Genomic DNA, 15,846 nt, shown 5'->3' on the forward strand with positions numbered 1-15,846 from the left:
CAGGTTTCGGACCGCCCAGAGAGCGTCCTTCACCGAGTTGATGATCCTCCAGGCGCAGTTAATGTTCGTCTCGGTGTGAGTCCCGGGGAACAGGCCGTAGAGCACGGAGTCCCGCGTCACGGCGCTGCTCGGGATGAACCTCGACAAGCACCACTGCATTCCTCTCCAGACTTCCTCTGCATAGGCACATTCCAGAAGGAGGTGTGTGACAGTCTCGTCCCCCCCGCAGCCACTTCGAGGGCAGCGTGCGGTGCGGCAGAGAGTCCGGGCGTGCATAAAGGATCTCACAGGCAGAGCCCTTCTCACCACCAGCCAAGCCACGTCTTGGAGCTTGTTGGAAAGTTCTGGCGATGAGGCATTCTGCCAAATGGCTTTGACAGTCTGCTCAGGGAACCGCTCGACAGGATCCGCCCTCTCCTTTTCCCGAAGGGTCTCAAGGACACTACGTGCTGACCACTTCCTGATGGACTTGTGGTCAAAGGTGTTTTTCCTCATAAATTTCTCCACGAAGGACAGGTGATACGGAACGGTCCAACTACTCGGAGCGTTCCGCGGCAGCGAGGCCAGGCCCATCCTTCGCAACACTGGGGACAGGTAGAACCTCAGTACGTAGTGACACTTGGTGTTTGCGTACCGGGGATCCACGCACAGCTTGATGCAGCCACACACAAAGGTGGCCATCAGGGTGAGGGTGGCATTGGGCGTGTTTTTTCCCCCATTGCACCGGTCTTTGTACATAGAGTCTCTTCGGACCCGGTCCATCTTTGATCTCCAAATGAATTGGAAGATGGCCCGGGTGACTGCGGCGGCACAGGTCCTGGGGATAGGCCAGACCTGTGCCAGATATAGCAATACTGAGAGTACCTCACACCTGATGACCAGGTTTTTTCCCGCGATGGAGAGCGACCGTTGCCCCCATCTGCCTAGTTTCTGCCTCATCTTCCTGATCCGCTCCTCCCAGGTCTTGGCGCACGCCCCAGCCCCCCCGAACCAAATGCCCAGCACCTTCAGGTGGTCAGTCCTGACGGTGAAGGGGATAGAGGATTGGTCGGCCCAGTTCCCGAAGAGCATGGCCTCGCTCTTGCCTCGGTTTACCTTGGCCCCCGAGGCCCGTTCGAACTGGTCGCAGATGCACACGAGTCTGTGCACGGACAGCGGATCCGAGCAGAAAACAGCGACGTCATCCATGTACAGGGAGGCCTTAACCTGCAGGCCCCTGCTGCCAGGAATAGTCACCCCTCTCAGGCTCGCATCCTTCCTGATGGATTCGGCAAATGGCTCTATGCAACACACAAACAAGGCGGGTGAGAGGGGGCATCCCTGCCTGACTCCAGATCTTACAGGGAAGCTATCTGATTCCCACCCATTGATTGAGACTGCACTGACAATGTTGGTGTAGAGCAGTCTGATCCAATTTCCGATTCCCTCCCCAAAGCCCATTTTGGAGAGGACATCCCTCATATATGTATGCGATATCCTGTCAAAGGCTTTCTCCTGGTCCAGGCTGATGAGGCAGGTGTCCACCCCCCTGTCCTGCACGTAGGCGATCGTATCCCTGAGGAGTGCAAGACTCTCAGAGATCTTCCTGCCCGGTACAGCACAGGTTTGGTCCGGGTGGATCACTGATCCCAGAGCAGACCTGACCCGGTTGGCGATGACCTTTGACAAGATTTTGTAGTCTGCATTTAACAGAGAGATCGGTCTCCAATTTCTAATTTCCTCCCTCTCCCCCTTCCGCTTGTAGACGAGGGTGATGATGCCTTTCCTCATGGATTCACTCATGGTACCTGCCCGAAGCATACTGACATACACCTCCAGTAGGTCCTGGCCGATCAAGTCCCAAAGAGCGGAATAAACCTCGACCGGTAAGCCGTCGCTTCCGGGAGTTTTATTCTTTTAAGCTTTTACATAAAGGACTGAGACACTTTGAGTCTTCAGTCTATTTCACCATTCTGTTAAATCATGACCTTTTTAAACGCTAGTTACCACTGACTCATCTTTTGTTCATACCACAGATCTCAAGATTCTGTCCAGCTCAGTCATGAACAATTTGTTTGGGCAGTGTAGTGATTGTAATGAGGTCAGCCAGATGGACATCATAGAAAATGAGTTCCCTAATTGGGACTGTTAATCTGGTCCAATCAGGGAGCGTTGGCTGACAGGGAAGAACAGGAGTAGATGAATAAAGATTGCTGCACTTTGTGTCCTTTCACTGTGTCTCACGCCTGCACACACACACCATGGGTGCAGGGGATAAAAAATAAGCACTACCGCACTTAGGTGGTAGTGTGGGGGTTAAACTGAGAAAAAAAATAGAAAAAAGATAAAAAGGACTGTTCCATTTTGTAAAAAAAAAAGAACAGGAGTAGATGAATAAAGATTGCTGCACTTTGTGTCCTTTCACTGTGTCTCACACCTGCACACACACACCATGGGTGCTCGGGAAAAAAAAAATAAGAAAAAGAAAAAAAAAAGAAATATAACCAGATTAGACCCTCTTCCGGGGTTACGTTAGAGCCCGGGTGTCCTTGGAGAAGGAGCACGCGGTGTCCACCAACACCCTGGAGTCGTTCAGGGAGAGGTGGGCGCCGCAGGGAGTGGAGTGTATTATTTCCCCGTCCAACTCTATTTTGATTTAGTCCCTACCCTCCCCTCCACTGTTTTGATCACACAGCATTGCCCTGTGGTTTGAAGGGCAGTGCTTGTCACTGGCCACTTGGGAGTTTGTCCTGTCTTCCTGGTGGTGGAAATTGAATAAAGATTCGTACACTTTGTGTCTTTCACTGTGTCTCACACCTGCACACACACACCATGGGTGCTGGGGAAAAAATAAGCACTACCGCAGTTAGGCGGTAGTGTGGGGGTTAAATTTAGAAAAAAAACAAAAAAAAAAGAAAAAAGATAAAAGAAAAAAAAAGAGAAGAAAAAAAAAAGAACAGGAGTAGATGAATAAAGATTGCTGCACTTTGTGTCCTTTCACTGTGTCTCACACCTGCACACACACGCCATGGCTGCTCGGGAAAAAAAAAATAAGAAAAAGAAAAAAAATATATATAACCAGATTAGACCCTCTTCCGGGGTTACGTTAGAGCCCGGGTGTCCTTGGAGAAGGAGCACGCGGTGTAAAAAAAAAAGAACAGGAGTAGATGAATAAAGATTGCTGCACTTTGTGTCTTTTCACTGTGTCTCACACCTGCACACACGCACCATGGGTGCTGGTGAAAAATAAGCACTACTGCAGTTAGGCGGTATTGTGGGGTAAATAAAAGAAAAGAGAACAGGAGTAGATGAATAAAGATTGGTGCACTTTGTGTCCTTCACTGTGTTTTACACCTGCACACACACACCATGGGTGCTGGGGAAAAAAAATAAGCACTACCGCACTTAGAAAAAAAAAATCAGGAGATTCTCCCTCCAACTCTATTTTGATTTAGTCCCTACCCCCCCCCCCCCCCCTTCACTGTTTTGATCTCACAGCATTGCCCTCTGGTTTGAAGGGCAGTGCTTGTCACTGACCACTCGGGTGTTTTAAGAAAAGACAAAAGAGAAAAGAAAAAGATAAAAAAAAAAGAACAGGAGTAGATGAATAAAGATTGCTGCACTTTGTGTCTTTTCACTGTGTCTCACACCTGCACACACGCACCATGGGTGCTGGTGAAAAATAAGCACTACTGCAGTTAGGCGGTAGTGTGGGGTAAATAAAAGAAAAGAGAACAGGAGTAGATGAATAAAGATTCGTGCACTTTGTGTCTTTCACTGTGTTTCACACCTGCACACGCACACGCACACACCATGCGTGCTGGGGAAAAAAATAAGCACTACCGCAGTTAGGCGGTAGTGTGGGGGAAGAAGAAGAAAAGAAAAAAGAAAAAAAAGAACAGGAGTAGATGAATTAAGATTGATGCACTTTGTGTCTTTCACTTTGTCTCACACCTGCACACACACACACCATGGGTGCTGGGGAAAAAATAAGCACTACCGCTGTTAGGCGGTAGTGTGGGAGTTAAATTAAAAAAAGGGAGTGGAGAGAGTTGGATCAGTGTGTGACTAAAAAAAAAATTAACGGGATTTCACTGCTTTAAAAAAAAGAAAAAAAATATAGCTAGGAGATCGCAGCATGGACCCTTGGTTTTGAAGGGCCACTGCTTGTCACTAGCCACTTGGGTGTTTTGCCTATCTTGGGAATTGGATCAGTGTGAGATTGTGTGTCTGTGCACACGTGCAAGGACTCTCCTCCTTGAAGGGGACTGTCCCTGTTGCTGCTTGGGGCCTGCCTCACTGCTGCTGCCTGGGACTTGCCTTGGGGCCCCTCCCCAGGACCTCCACCACTGCTGCTGTTGCCTGAGAAAAGAAAAAGAAAAAAAAAGAACAGGAGTAGAGCCTCCTCCTAGGTGGTGCATCCTGGCGATGTATTTTTTCCACCAAGTGCGTAACCTCAACTACGACACGCAGCTCCTGTTCGTTGACCGTGACGGTTTGGAGGTCGCCCTCAAGAAGCTGCCTGTCTTTTACCAGGACCCGATCACTGTTTGGAACATGGTCGAATCGCGTCGCGCCTACCCTCCGGCTGGAGTAGCGGCTGTCGTCAGGGAGCCGTTGCTCAGGAATCCGCACCTCCGTACTCACGGGTTCGAGTGGCTGTTGGAGGGGAGGGCCGTGGCGGCGAGGGCGACCAGGGTCGGGGACGTGCTGGGTGCCGGGGGCCTGGGCTGGACGCTGCCGCAGGACATAGCGAGCAGGGCAGCGGTAGATGTCTGGTACATGGCCGCCACCATCCGACGCCTTAAAACGGCGGTGCTCGGACCCGACGTAGTGCACCAGTTGGAAGACGCTCAGGTGTGCGGTGGGATACCGTCCGCGCTCACCCCAGCCCGGATGGAATTTCACATTGGCCCCAAGGTCCTGTACTTCCCGCAGGAGCCTGTGCCCCACAACCTGAGCCGCCTCCGGAATTTTAATTTTGTCACGTTCAAGGATGTGAAAAGAAGGGCCCTGTATAGACTGCTGCTGCACACTGTCCACCTCTTCTCCCTCATCCACCGTCCGGACACGCCTTGGCGTGTCCATTTGCCACCGGGCGGTGGGGATCCCCAGTGGAGGGCTCTCTACGTGGGAGTCTTCCCCCTTTCTCTCGGGGATCTGGGGTGGAGGGTGATGCACGCAGCAGTCCCCTGCAACCGCAGATTGCGGTGGTTCACGGTCTCCCAGCCCAACTGCTTGTTCTGTGGCGCTGTGGAATCCATGGACCATGTCTATATTGGGTGTGGGCGTTTGCACTCCATTTTTGATTTTCTTAAAACCTTCTCCTCTGCTTTTGGTTGCACTTCAGTTCCACTCTCCTGATCTTCGGGCACCCAGTACGGAGGAGGGAGGGCAGGTCCGAAGACCTCCTCGTGGGTCTGCTCCTGGGCCTGGCCAAACTGGCCATCAACAGGTCCAGGCAGCAGGCCATGGAGGGGGTCGTTAGGGCTGACTGCCTGCCCCTCTTCCGTGGTTACGTTAGAGCTCGGGTGTCCTTGCAGAAGGAGCACGCGGTGTCCACCAACACCCTGGAGTCGTTCAGGGAGAGGTGGGCGCCGCAGGGAGTGGAGTGCATTATTTCCCCCTCCAACTCTATTTTGATTTAGTCCCTACCCTCCCCTTCACTGTTTTGATCACACAGCATTGCCCTTTGATGTGAAGGGCAGTGCTTGTCACTGGCCACTCGGGTGTTTTTCCTATCTTCCTGGTGGTGGAAATTGAATAAAGATTCGTGCACTTTGTGTCTCTCAATGTGTCTCCTACCTGCACACACACACCATGGGTACTGGGGAAAAAAATAATAAGCACTACCGCAGTTAGGTGGTAGTGTGAGGGCTAAATATATTAAAAAAAACAGGAGTTGTGTTTTTGGGCAAAATAAAAAGAGAAAAAAAAAGATCAGGAGTATCTTGGCCACTCGGGTGTTTTCCTATCTTCCTGGTGGTGGAAATTGAATAAAGATCTGTACACCTTGTGTCTCTCACTGTGTCTCACCTGCACACACACACCATGGGTGCTCGGGAAGAAAAAATAAGCACTACCGCAGTTAGGCAGTACTGTGGGGTTATGAGGAAAAAAAAACAACCAGGAGAGGACTGCAGGGAGTGGAGTGTATTATTCCCCCCTCCAACTTTATTTTGATTTAATCCCTGTCCTCCACTTCACTGGTTGATCACACAGCATTGCCCTTTGATGTGAAGGGCACTGCTTGTCACTGGCCACTCGGGGGTTTTCCTTTTAAAAAAAAGAAAAAAAATGAACAGGAGTATCTTGGCCACTCGGGTGTTTTTCCTTTCTTCCTGGTGATGGAAATTGAATAAAGGTTCATACACTTTGTGTCTCTCACTGTGTCTCACACCTGCACACACACAACATGGGTGCTGGGGAAAATAAGCACTACCGCAGTTAGGTGGTAGTGTGGGGGTGAAAATGAAAAAAAAAGAACTGGAGTGTCAGACATAAAAAAAGGGAAAAAAAAACAGGAGTATCTGACATTCTGTTCACTCTGAGAACTGGATCAGGCTCAAGGACACTCCATGTGTAAATAAAGGGTGACTTAGTGACGGGATACTGGCCTCTGTGGAGTTATTTCAGCCAGCACCTATAGTTCTTGGTGACAGATTTCCGCTATACTGTGTACTATGTGAAAACAGTTGAAATATTTAGTATATGATGACGCTGATAAATTTTAACTTGCTTCATCTGATTGTTATACAGGACACCTTTCATAGACTGAAATGGTTTGTAAAAAGGAAGAAATTGGGACCTAAAATGGCTGCAGTGGTCACCTTAGTTTTAGATGAAAATTAGATTTTAATTTCAAAGATTCCAAACTTAATGATTTTAATTAATTATGAATTGATTATTTTTTGCAGTGATGTGCGAGGGCGTATTCAGCAAGTAATAGCTGAATCATTCGGGATTAATCCAACTCGTCTGCACCTCACAAAGCCCACCTTTTTCTCAAGGATGAACAATACTGAAGCCAAGACAATGCACGATGAGTATTGGCATCCTCACATTGATAAGGTAGTGGATGATCTGTTGATTTGTAATGAAAAGCTTACCAATTTAGAATTGAATAGTGCTTTCATATTTCAGCCTCTGTGAAATGTGCTGTGCAGTACATCCTGTTCTTTAGGTTGCAGTGTTGTGCACACAAGAAAGGTTTGTTCATGAGTGAATGATGGCATAATGAATGCTGTACAATTGGTAAAGTGATAGTCTGTTTCAATACAATGCCTTTTATATTTAAACTGTTGGAAACTCATTGAAAATAGTACAACAAATATCTCAGAATTGAGCTGTTAGTCAGAAATAACTTGATTTTTACTTAGATCCAAGCTAAGCACAGGAAAACGTAATGATGCTTATTGTTTCCTTTAAAATTTCGCTGTTGTGACCAATTTGATTTTGCAGTGCAGTATTTTTGAAAGAAGGTGCACATACATTATATAGGAACATGGGAATTAAGAACTGGAGTAGATAATTCAACTCTCCAAACCTGCTCTGACACTTAGCTCCACTTGAGATCAGGATCAAGTTAGCCATTACTTATTATGGAACAAGTCCTGCACTGTATCTTTCTGGCTTCGTGTATGCTTTAGGTATGCAACTGAACAGGAACTTTGTTGATGCCAAAATATTGTGCTTGATGGTGGTGGTCAAACTGCTAACAAGTAATATTATTTTATAGCTCTTCAGATTACTGACAGAAGCCCTGTTTAGCAGCATATCACAGTTTTGCTATAATGTAATATACTGGGCTATCTAATTGATGTTTCTTCTAGTGAGTTGCTTGTTATCATAGAATACCTACAGCATGGAAATAGGCCATTCAGCCCACTGAGTCCACACTGATCCTCCAAAGAGCATCCTCAGCAGAAACACCCCCTACCCTAACCCTGTAACCCTGCATTTCCCGTGGCTAATCAACCTAGCCTGCACATTCCTGGACATTATGGCAATTTAGCATGGCCAATCCACCTAACCCGCACATCTTTGGACTATGGGAGGAAACTGGAGCACCTGGAGGAAACCCACACAGACATGGGGAGAGTATGCAATCTCCAAACAGACAGTTGCTCGAGGGTAAAATCGAACCTGGCACTGTGATGGAACAGTGCTAACCACTGAGCCACCTATAAGCCACTGTGCCACCCATGTTTGCTATTTTTACAGTATCACAAGCACAATAGATTTTTTTTTAGATTACTTACAGTATGGAAACAGGCCCTTCAGCCCAACAAGTCAACACTGACCCGCCAAATTGTCACATGTACTGAGATATAGTGGAAAGTAATTTTTTTGTGCTGAAGGCAGACCGCACTGCACAAAGTGCATCAGGTAATGGAACAGAGTGTGCAATACAGTGTTACAGCTGGAGAGAACGTGCGGAAAGAATGATCAACATTAACATTTGAGAGGTCTGTTCAAAAGTCTGGAACAAACTATGGTTACAATGCTGTGTGTGACTGGGATCTTTTTCAGTCCTACAAGCACAGTGGCTATGTGCAATTGTTATTAAGTTCGCTACCCATAGGGAGGGCCTCAACCAGGACCTTGGGTTCATGTCACATTATAGGTGATCACCATTGCACCACACACACACACACGGACACAGGTGCACACAGACACCCACACACACACTCCCACACATGCACTCCCTCACAGACTTAAGACACTCTGCACTCACTACACATACACACACTTTCTCACACTCACAACCCCCACCCCAGACAGACACACACACACACACACATAGACAGACAAAGACCCACATGCACACATATATTTTGTGGGGTGAATTTGTATTTGCAGAGTTACATTGCACTTTGCTCAAAAACTGCATACATTCATGTAGAACTCTGAGCTCAAAAACTGCATGAATTTATGTAAAACTCTGTTATCTCACTTTTTAGATTAGAATCAATCTAAACATCAGGTCATAGACAGAGAACACAGGGGGCTAACACCTTCAACATATTGTCTAGCTATCACCATTGTTAACAGCTAACCCAAGAATGCAACTTAAAAAAAAGAGTTTTGTGATTTACACATGAAAGAAGTGAAACTATCACTGTATTCTAACAGATGAAAGGCTTAACAGACAATCAATTTTTCAATGTATAATTTCAGTTACATCACACTGCAAATTTTTGCTATAAATTCTGTGTTACGATCGAGCCCTCCACTATCACCTGATGAAGGAGCGTCGCTCCGAAAGCTAGTGTGCTTCCAATTAAACCTGTTGGACCTGGTGCTGTGTGATTTTTAATGCTATTAAGATGAGTGGAGTCAATTGAATTGAAAAGGGAAATGAACAAATAAATACATGATAGTTAATGCTATTACTGCAGTTGAAAATGTTGACTATGTAACTTGCATTAATTAAACCAAATTCTTGCCTCAAATGATAAAATCACAGTGAGACTACAGTGTAATTTTCAATTGTGCTAATGATCGAAGTATTCCAGATTTTAAATGCCTTACTTAGGAAAGATCTATTAATTTGATATGTTCCACCATAGACAATCCTGGTTTAAAATGAAAACATATGAATATCATACACTTGGGAAAAGGATGTTCCCAGTCAATGGCAATCTATTAGAAACTTGCCATATTGGCTATATTCACTAAGGTGAAGGGACCTGTTAAGCAGGCTGAGGAGCTGGCGCTCTTCCCTGCCTCTGCAGCCCTCCCAGCACTGGTTCATGGCTCTCAAACTGCAGTGAAGCTACATCCTGCAGGAAAAGCCTAAACTCCTGGCCAAAGCTACACCTCCGTTAGGAATGCAGTTTGTGAACTACATAACAGCCTGTATCACAGTCTATGTCCTGTGGAAGAAATTCCAGACTTCATCTTCAGCAGCGGATAACTGTGTACCTGAATAGTTTCAATTCCCACAGCTAAGGCTGAGGAAGAATAATGCTTAATTTAGAGGCTGAAACATATTAAGATTTGGGTTTAGGAATTGGAAGCAGCCAGGCCAGGATTAATGCTGGGAGCAGGTAATATGTGAAACCTGCTTTGGTAAAGAATAAGAGGCGAGAGTTCATTTCCAGGGCCTTGGGCCATTTGTGGAGTAAGCTTGTCTCATAGTTCTGTTGCATCAGCTATTACAATGGTGGCTGGGACATGGCAATTGTAAAAGGTCTTCTAGGCTCAGAATTGGCTGTGTGTACCTCTTGAAATAGTATGGCACTAAGTACTTAAGGTTGGGCATATTCATGAACCCTTGGTAAGGTAAAGAGAAATATTTCTGACTGATGTTGAAGCATGGAACTTTGCCACTAAAATGTGTGCCTTTTGGATACATGTTGTTGGAGAGACATTTTTGGTGAATGCTTATGGCAGAGCTCACTAGGAACCAGGCAATTCAGGATTTGCTGATGTGTAATAAGGCAGACTTGATTAGGGAGCCACAATATGAGAGAATTCATCCTGCAGTTTTTGAGAGGGGAGAAGCTGGAATCAAATATAATGGTATTACAATTGACTAAAGGTAATTACAAAGATGTGAGGGAGAAGCTGGCCAAACTTGACTAAAAGGGAGCCTTGCAGGAACAATGGTGGAGTAGCCATGGCACAAGTAATTCAGGAGGCGTAGCATCTTGGAGAAGGATGAGGCAAGCATGGCTGACAAGGGAAATCAGGAACAGCATAAAAGCAAAAGATAAAGTATAAACATTCGTGCAGAGTAGAAGCCAGAGGATTGGGAAGCTGCTAAAAACCAGTAGAGGGTAACTAAAAATGCAATAATGGGGAAGAAGATGTAAAATGAGATTAAGATAGCTAGTAATCTGAAAGAATATTGCAAGAGATTTGTTTTAGGTATCTAAAAGGCAAGAGAGGCAAGAATGGACTTTGAATTGCTGGAAAATAAGGCTGGAGAAGTAGAGAGATATCAAAGAAATGGTGGATGAACCAAACAGGTACTTTGCATCTTTCTTCATGGAGGAAGATACCGATAGTACACCGGAACTTTGAGACAGTCAGGTGAGCGAGTTTGGTAGCTATCACTAAGGTAAAGGTATTAGGTGACTGTAGATAAATCTGAGGAGCTGAGGAGATTGTGGAGGCATCTTTCAGGAATCATGAGCACTAGGGAGGTCCCAGAGGACTGAAAAGTGGTTAATGTAAACCCTGTTTAAGAAGAGAGGGAGGCAGAAGGCAGGAAATTATCGGCCGGTTAGCCTGATCTCGGCTGTTGGCAAGATTTTGGAGTCCGTTGTTAAGGATGAGATTGCGGAGGACTTCAAAGTGCATGGTAAAATAGGGCTGAATCAACACAGCTTCATCAAGGGGAGGTCATGCCTGACAAATCTGTTAGACTTTTTGGAAGAAATAGCGAGCATGCTGTCCCAAAGGAGAATTTATGGACGTGATCTATTTGGATTTCCAGAAGGCCTTTGACAAAGATGTTGTACTGAGACTGGGAAATAAGAGCCCTTGGTGTTAGGGGCAAGGTATTGGCATGGATAAGAGGATTGGTTGATTGGCAGAAAGCAGAGAGTTGGTGGGCGGCACAGCGGCTCAGTGGTTAGCGCTGCTGCCTCACAGCACCAGGGTCCCAGGTTCGATTCCAACCTTGGGTGACTGTCTGTGTGGAGTTTGCATATTCTCCCCGTGTCTGTGTGGGTTTCCTCTGGGTGCTCCATTTTCCTCCCACAGTCCAAAGATGTGCAGGTCAGGTGAATTGGCCATGCTAAATTGCCCATTAGTCAGAGGGAAATGGGTCTGGGTAGTTAATCTTTGGAGGATTAGTGTGGACTCGTTGGGCTGAAGGGCCTGTTTCCACGCTGTAGGGAATCTAATCTAATCTAGTCAGGAGAAAGGGATCGTTATCAGGACGGCAGCTGGTGTTCCGTAAGTGTATTTAAGACAGAGATAGATGCGTCTTGATTAGTAAGAGGATCATCGGTTGCAGGAGAAGGTGGGAGAATGTGGTTGAGAAGCATGTCAGCCAGGATTGAATGGCTGAGCAAACTTGATAGACCAAATGTCTACATTCTGTTCCTCTATCTTATGGTCTTACGTTTACTCTGACTGCTGACTTCCAAATAATAAAAAGCTGTAGGTTTCTTCAGTTCTCATTGTACTTGTCTGGACAAATTACCCTTAAATGCATTGAAAGTTATTATTTGTGATCTATATTAAATGTAGTATCAAGGACCTCTCATGATAGTTTCCTACTGTCCGTAAGATAACTACTTCACTCAGTAAGCAGTACTTTTGTACACACTTTAACAAGCAATTTTTTCATTTTATAGTCTTATTTGGACATTGTGGTAGGATTGTGGATTTATATCAATTATCTTAAATAGAAATGCTAAATTTCTTTTATTTGTATTCATTTTTGACTGGGGTGATGAGCTTTCCTTGAAAAGTTGTGTTGGAAGAAAACTTAAATGCAGGGCTTCCATTTTTACTGTAAAAGAAATAGCACATTAAAATTAATTCTGATAAATAAGTTTATATTTTTAAGTTCAAACTGCAGTTATCGGGTCATAGAGATGTACAGCACGGGAACAGACTCTTCGCTCCAACTCGTCCATGCCGACCAGATATCCCAACCCGAATCTATTCCCACCTGCCAGCACCTGGTCCATATCCCTCCAAACCCTTCCTATGCATAGACCCATCCAAATGCCTTTTAAATGTTGCGATTGTACTAGCCTCCACCACTTGCTCTGGCAGCTCTGCGTGAAAATGTTGCCCCTTAGGTCTCTTTTATATATTTACTCCTCACCCTAAACCTATGGCCTCTCGTTCTAAGCTCCCCCACCCCAGGGAAAATACTTTATCTATTTATCTATTTATCCTATCCATGTCCCTCATAATTTTATAAACCTCTACAAGGTCACCCCTCAGCCTCCGATGCTCCAGGGAAAACAGGCCCAGCCTTTTCAACCTCTCCCTATAGCTCAAATCCTCCAACCCTGGCAGCATCCTTGTAAATCTTTTCTGAACCCTTTCAAGTTTCACAACATTCTTCCGATAGGAAGGAGACCAGAATTACATGCAATATTCCAAAAGTGGCCTAAACAATGTCCTGTACAACCGCAACATGACCTTCCACCGAATGTACTCAGTACTCTGACCAATAAAAGAAAGCATACCAAACACCACCTTCACTATCCTATCTACCTGCGACTCCACTTTCAAGGAGCTATGAATCTGCACTCCAAGGTCTCTTTGTTCAGCAACATCCACGAGAACCTTACCATTAAGTGTATAAGTCCTGTTAAGATTTGCTTTCCCAAAATGCCGCACCTCACATTTGTCTGAATTAAACTACATCTGCCACTTCTCAGCCCATTGGCCCATCTGATCAAGATCCTGTTGTAATCTGAGATAACCCTCTTCACTGTCCACTACACCTCCAATTTTGGTGTCATCAACAAACTTACTAACTGTACCTCTTATGCTCGCATCCAAATCATTTATATAAATGATGAAAAGTAGAGGACCCAGCATCGATCCTTGTGACACTCCACTGATCACAGGACTCCTGTCTGAAAAACAACCCTCCACCACCACCCTCTGTCTTCTACTTTTGAGCCAGTTCTGTTTCCAAATGGCTAGTTCTCCCTGTATTCCATGAGATCTAACCTTGCTAACCCGCCTCAGGAGACTGACTGTGTGGAGTTTGCACATTCTCCCCGTGTCTGCGTGGGTTTCCTCCGGGTGCTCCGGTTTCCTCCCACAGTCCAAAGATGTGCACGTCAGGTGAATTGGCCACGCTAAATTGCCCGTAGTGTGAAGTAAGGGGTAAATGTAGGGGTATGGGTGGGTTGCGCTTCGGCGGGTCGGTGTGGACTTGTTGGGCCGAAGGGCCTGTTTCCACAATGTAATGTAATCTAATCTAACCAGTCTCCCTTGGGGAACCTTATCTGAACGCACCTACTTTGGTACTTACAGAATTGCTGCCTTGTGCTTTGCCTTTTTACATATTGCTAATTCATTCATTCAAAATGTACATCCTCGCAGTACTTCTGCCTTGCCTTGCCTTTTAGCACTGACATAAAGCTAGGCAGGTGTCATGTTTGTCAGCAATGACCAGTGATGGATAAGGAGATGTTTCTTTATGACCCTGTACTACCTCAGTATTACACCTACCGCATGTCCGGCAAACATCCTGCCTGTACTTCAACCAAATAATCATGTCTGAAAGTTTGAGGGGGATAGTCCTCAGTCAAGTCCAAGGGTTTTGTTGTCAGTCAGAGGGTACTAGGTTTGTCAGAGTTGAGGGCTCACTTTCTCCCTGCATATCATTACAGTCCCGGGAGTGTGCCACCATCAGTCCTGCAGATCCATACACCCAGTCCAGAGATTAACGGTAGGTCAGTCTGGAGCTGCACAGAGGTTAGTCAGGGGTCTGGTCACTCTGGTCACTTTCCAATTTGATCAGCAGGATAGACCAGGTCAGTCCTTGGCCGTCTGTTCACTGAAAGTCAAGGGGTTTATCAGGGGCCACTTCTGTGGTGGGAATGAGAGCAGTCAGATGTGGGGATAGGAGACACCATGCTGAAATACAGAACAGACAATAATTATTAATAAGGGCACCTCCATTTATAAAGGTGGGATGATAGACCACGATGAGGAGTGGTGGTCATTGACAATCATGTCCCTAACCTCTCTGTCACCTTTCGCTCCCACTAATGGCTAGAGCAATGGAATGCAGGTGTCTATCATATATCCTGCCGACAGAGTGTTTGCACGTGACTGTGCATGTCAGTGTCTCAGTCAAACCAACCTACTGCTCCTCTCTCTCTTTGTGCATTCTGAATGGACTGCAGCATAGGGTACTCTGTTGCCTGGGTCTGAGGAGGTGCTGGGTCTCCAGCAGTCCTCCGACTGCCAGCACTCTGGGCATTTCTCCCTTGCCCAGATATTGGTGTGTGTTCACCATCAGGTACTCCTGACACTCTTCTAGATGGGTGAAAGTGAGGACTTCAGATGCTGGAGATTAGACAGTGTGGTGCTGGAAAAGCACAGCAGGTCAGGCAGCATCCGAAGAGCAGGAGAATGAATCGATGTTTCGGGCAAAAGCTGTGAGCTGAGGGGGTGGTGAGATAAATGGGAGGGAGTTGGGGCTGGGGGGAAAGGTAGCTGAGAGGTGGTAGGTAGATGGAGGTGGGGTACTGGTGATAGGTCAGAGAGGAGGGTAGAGCGGATAGATGGGTAAGAAGATGGACAGGTAGGACAGGTCATGAGGGCGGTGCCGAGTTGGAAGGTTGGAACTGGGATAAGGTAGGAGGAGGGCAAGTGAGGAAACTGATGAAGTCCACATTGATGCCGTGAGATTGGAGGTTCCTGAGGCAGAAGATGAGGCGTTCTTCCTCCAGGCGTTGGGTAGTAAGGGAGTGGCGATGGAGGAGGCCCAGGACCTGTATGTCCTTGGCAGAGTTGAAGTGTTTGGCCACGGGGCGGTGGGGGTGGTTGGTGCAGGTGACCAGGAGATTTCTATGAAGCGTTCTGCAAGTAGGCATCCAGTCTCCCCAATGTAGAGGAGACCACATCAGGAGCAACAGATGCAGTCAATGACATGTGTGGATGTGCAGGTGAAGCTTTGATGATTGTGGAAGGCTCCTTTGGGGCCTTGAATAGAAGTGAGGGGGGAGGTTTTGCAATTCCTGCGGTGGCAGAGGAAGGTGCTGGGAGGGAAGGGTAGGTTGGTGTGAGGCATGGACCTGACCAGGTAGTCGTGGAGAGAACAGTCTTTATGGAAAGTGGATAGGCGTGGGGAGGAAACATATCTCTGCTGGGGTCCGTTTATAGGTGGCGGACATGGCGGAGGATGATGCGTTGTATATGGAGGTT

At 46.4% G+C, this 15,846-nt stretch overlaps 1 protein-coding gene across 1 annotated transcript in view; it reads left to right on the top strand.

The window, feature by feature from the left end:
• ogfod3 (2-oxoglutarate and iron dependent oxygenase domain containing 3) overlaps window positions 1-15,846 on the top strand; it is a 149,686-nt gene that overhangs the window by 80,902 nt on the left and 52,938 nt on the right. Inside the window, exon 7 of the mRNA XM_072558436.1 lies at window positions 6,897-7,050. Within this exon, the coding sequence (XP_072414537.1) occupies window positions 6,897-7,050 (154 nt within the window). The remainder of the gene's footprint in view (window positions 1-6,896; window positions 7,051-15,846) is intronic.

The sequence above is a fragment of the Chiloscyllium punctatum genome, chromosome 39 (genome assembly GCF_047496795.1).
Source record: "Chiloscyllium punctatum isolate Juve2018m chromosome 39, sChiPun1.3, whole genome shotgun sequence".
Classification (NCBI taxonomy): domain Eukaryota; kingdom Metazoa; phylum Chordata; class Chondrichthyes; order Orectolobiformes; family Hemiscylliidae; genus Chiloscyllium; species Chiloscyllium punctatum.